The sequence below is a fragment of the Cyprinodon variegatus genome, unplaced genomic scaffold (genome assembly GCF_000732505.1).
Source record: "Cyprinodon variegatus isolate N-32 unplaced genomic scaffold, C_variegatus-1.0 Scaffold11, whole genome shotgun sequence".
Classification (NCBI taxonomy): domain Eukaryota; kingdom Metazoa; phylum Chordata; class Actinopteri; order Cyprinodontiformes; family Cyprinodontidae; genus Cyprinodon; species Cyprinodon variegatus.
Window position 1 is genome coordinate 1,989,227 of NW_015150464.1, and position 3,398 is coordinate 1,992,624.

General features: G+C 39.8%; 2 protein-coding genes across 2 annotated transcripts in view; one reads left to right on the forward strand and one right to left on the reverse strand.

Moving 5' to 3' along the window:
* The window catches only part of prdx3 (peroxiredoxin 3), an 18,184-nt gene extending 16,805 nt beyond the window's left edge, over positions 1-1,379 (forward strand). The window contains exon 7 of the mRNA XM_015380806.1: positions 787-1,379. Within this exon, the coding sequence (XP_015236292.1) occupies positions 787-837 (51 nt within the window). The 3' untranslated portion in view covers positions 838-1,379. The remainder of the gene's footprint in view (positions 1-786) is intronic.
* tm9sf3 (transmembrane 9 superfamily member 3) overlaps positions 1,311-3,398 on the reverse strand; it is a 22,270-nt gene continuing 20,182 nt past the window's right edge. The window contains exon 15 of the mRNA XM_015380794.1: positions 1,311-2,462. Coding sequence (XP_015236280.1) covers positions 2,395-2,462 — 68 coding nt within the window. The 3' untranslated portion in view covers positions 1,311-2,394. The remainder of the gene's footprint in view (positions 2,463-3,398) is intronic.

Consider the following 3,398-nt stretch of genomic DNA (forward strand, 5'->3'; position numbering starts at 1 on the left):
ATCTTTATTGTTTCTTTAAATTTCTAATTTTCTTTTAGACATTTTCATTTTGAAATCTCGATAAATGCTTAAATGCCATATGATTAAATGAAATGTTCTATAACTGATTAAAAAAAGAAGAGCAACAGAATACAATGAAATTTCACATGTAGCTCACTGTTGAGTTGTTCTATTTTAAAAAGACTCTAAGGGCACCCCTTGTGGTCTTTGAGGGCCCCTTGGTGCCCGCTGGCACCATGTTGGTGACCCCTGCTCTAGACAGTGAGACTGGAATAGGTCCCCTTTGTTCTTTGGCACCTGTGATGGCCTGGCGACCTGTCCAGGGTGTGCGACCCCTCTCCGGTCAAGTGCGTCAGATGATGGATGGATGTTATTTGGCACATTTCTTAAGTTGATTCATGTTAGAGTAGCTAGCGGCTATGCATTGGACTTTAGCCTGATCTTTGATTGGACCGTTCTACATGTGTATACATCCACTGTAGCTCTGCAGGCTGGAAGGGGAACTAGTTTTGCTGGTTTTATTTTGAAAAAGTCCTGATTCAATGGCTGCTTAAGAAAAACATCCCCACCGTGTTTATGTGCATATTGTGGATACACTATGCACATAAACACGGTGGTGGCAGGACTATGGTAGGTACTAAGGATTTAAAATTGATTACCTTTTAGAGAAACCTGGTCTCATAAGATCAAACAGTAAACAAACTGTTCTCCCATACGCCTCAGTTATACAATATAAATCCAGCTAAAATAATCACATTGGTGTCTAATTCTTATTTCCTTTTTCAGATCAAACCAACCCCTGAAGGATCGAAGGAGTACTTCGAGAAGGTCAACTGAGTTCACAACAGCCTGAAAGTAGAGACGATTAAAGCCTCTGATCTTAGTTTGCAGTTCACTAATAAATCCTTTGGACCAGTTTGTGCCGTTTTCTACCTCTTTGATTTTAATTTTAAGTCACACTATGATGCACCGTCTACAGATAATAAACACACTGAATGACCCCTGTACATAAACATGTTTATTTTCTTTTTACAGCGAGTTAATATGCAGGTTCAAAATGTCTGACATTGGTACACAACATGAAGTGCCAAAATCAACCAGAGTGGGAGAGAACTGGAAATTAGAAAAAAAAAAAAAAAGGCGTTTGCCACTTCTCATACAAGTAGGGTACATACTGTATTTACAGAAAAATGATGGTGGGGGGGCATCAGAAACACTCTGCAGCACAGTGTGGTGATGAAAACATCTAGTTTTAGGTGTACATAAACTTTACTTTATACAGTATGTTTGCAAAAAAACGACGCATCGCCTTGTTCCTTCAGATAAAATGAACGCCAGCTTTACTCCAAAGATGTGGAGCCTGTTTAAAGCTTAAAAAACAAAACAAAAAACCTCAAAAAGCCCTAAAAACAAAAGTGGAAAAAAATTGTGGTTTTGTTTTAAAAACGGAAGAATGGAGGCAGATGAGATGGTTTTAACGTGAAAACTTCATGCAGTTTCGGGCGAGCCGTTGCAGCGCCCACCGGCCCCCACCCCAAGCACCGAACTAAAAAAAAAAAAACTAAAGGATTCATTTAAAAAGAAAAAAACACACCCTGTAGTAAAACTGTACAACGAAAATACATCTGGGTCCTACGTCTAAAGGTACATTATCAAGGTTATATACACGCCACCCCATCCATATATTATCTTTACATGTAGACTTCATTCAACCCAAACATTTAGAAAACAAGACTAAACCTGGAAATGGGATCACATCAAACAGCCATTTTAAAAAAAAGAAATCAGTTCTTGCTGCACCTCGGCTGCTGATCAGTACGGAAACCCGACAGCGGGACTAAAATCTCAGCGACTGGATGGACCGCTTCCGGAGCAGGAGTTAGACCATCGAAATGAGCCGAGGGGAGGGGGGGGGGGGGGTCAGTGAAAGTAAAAGAAACTACGGTGGAGCAACAACATTTTGGAGCGACTTCCAAGAAAACAGAAATAAGTCGAACCCGGCTCCTGAAAATTCTGACGCAACAGAACCACGGCTTTCTGAACGCTCCGGCCTCTTCACTGAAGAGAGCTATGCTACTCCGTCAATGTACATCGTGTAGTCTCAGCTGGGACTGGGTCGGGAAGGAGGAGTCTGCTTTAAACATTCACCCCAACCTCAATAAAGCAACTGATTTAAAATGAAACCTTGGGTTTAACATCTCCTCAGATTTCCTCTTAAAGTCACGGTGTCGTAATTCATTCAGAAAAATGGAGAGAGAAAAAAAGAAGTTTTGTACAAAGAAGTGAGATTCCCACAATCTCTCTGCAAGAAGGAAAAGAAAGGATGACTTGTGCCTGCCGTCTTTCAGAACACGTAGGTGAATCCATTAACTCCCCGTGTAGCCGCTCTGCTTCTTAGTCGATTTTCACATTTGTGTAGATCTTCCTCACGAAGGCACTTGTTCCCATGTAGCCAACAGCACCTGCGAAGGGATTAAATCATATCAGTTCTTCACTACGCACCGCAGGGTTGTTTCCTGCCAAGGAGACGTAATAAAAGTCTGAGCAGGAGAAAAAGAAAACATGAGCTGAACACGGTGAGCCCAGAAGGCAGCAAACAGGTCCATAAGTCTGCTGAGGCTCATTAGCTCTGCTGCTGCAACAACAGGTCCACCCAGCAGCAGAAACAAACTACTTTAGAGCACAAAGAGGCTCAAAACCAACAGTACACCTCATTCAACATGAGCCGGAAGAACAGGAGATGCCACGCTGAGAGACAAACGTTTTAATAGCTTTTAGATCTCTACGTAAAGCTATTTTAAATGGGGTTAGGAGGAGTATACCTGAGTAGGCAACGCTCAGTTACCAGCAACATTTCAACCCTTTCATAACAGATTGATTGCTTAGGATTTAAAGCAGCAATGTTGACTTTATTTTGGAGGAAAATAATCTGTCGATTATTTTTTTGCTTGATTAATAATCGGATAGCCTTAAAGAAGATTTTTAAATAAAATTAAAAGAGGTGAAACTTAAACTTTTCCACTTGAGTTCTGGATAGAGCATATTGATGGATGAAAACTTTTTTTTTTTTTAAATCTTAAATGCAAACTGTTAATATATACATTTTTTTTTTTACAATTTTGATATCACTGCTCTAAGTGGGTCGCTCCGTCAGCTGTGGGGATATTTTAAGTCTATAATCCAAACAACGACTATTTCAATAATCATTTAATCACAATTAATAATTTGGCTCTAGTGGAAAGTCTCCTTGTCAAAACAATATTTCTGTCGTCTTAAAGGTAGAAGAGTAATGCACTAATTAGTACGGAAGAGGATTAGGCCCACTGAAAAAAAAAAGTTAACTGATTTTTAAGTTTTATTTGAGTTTAGTATGGAAAAAAGGCAGAATTCTGACTTTT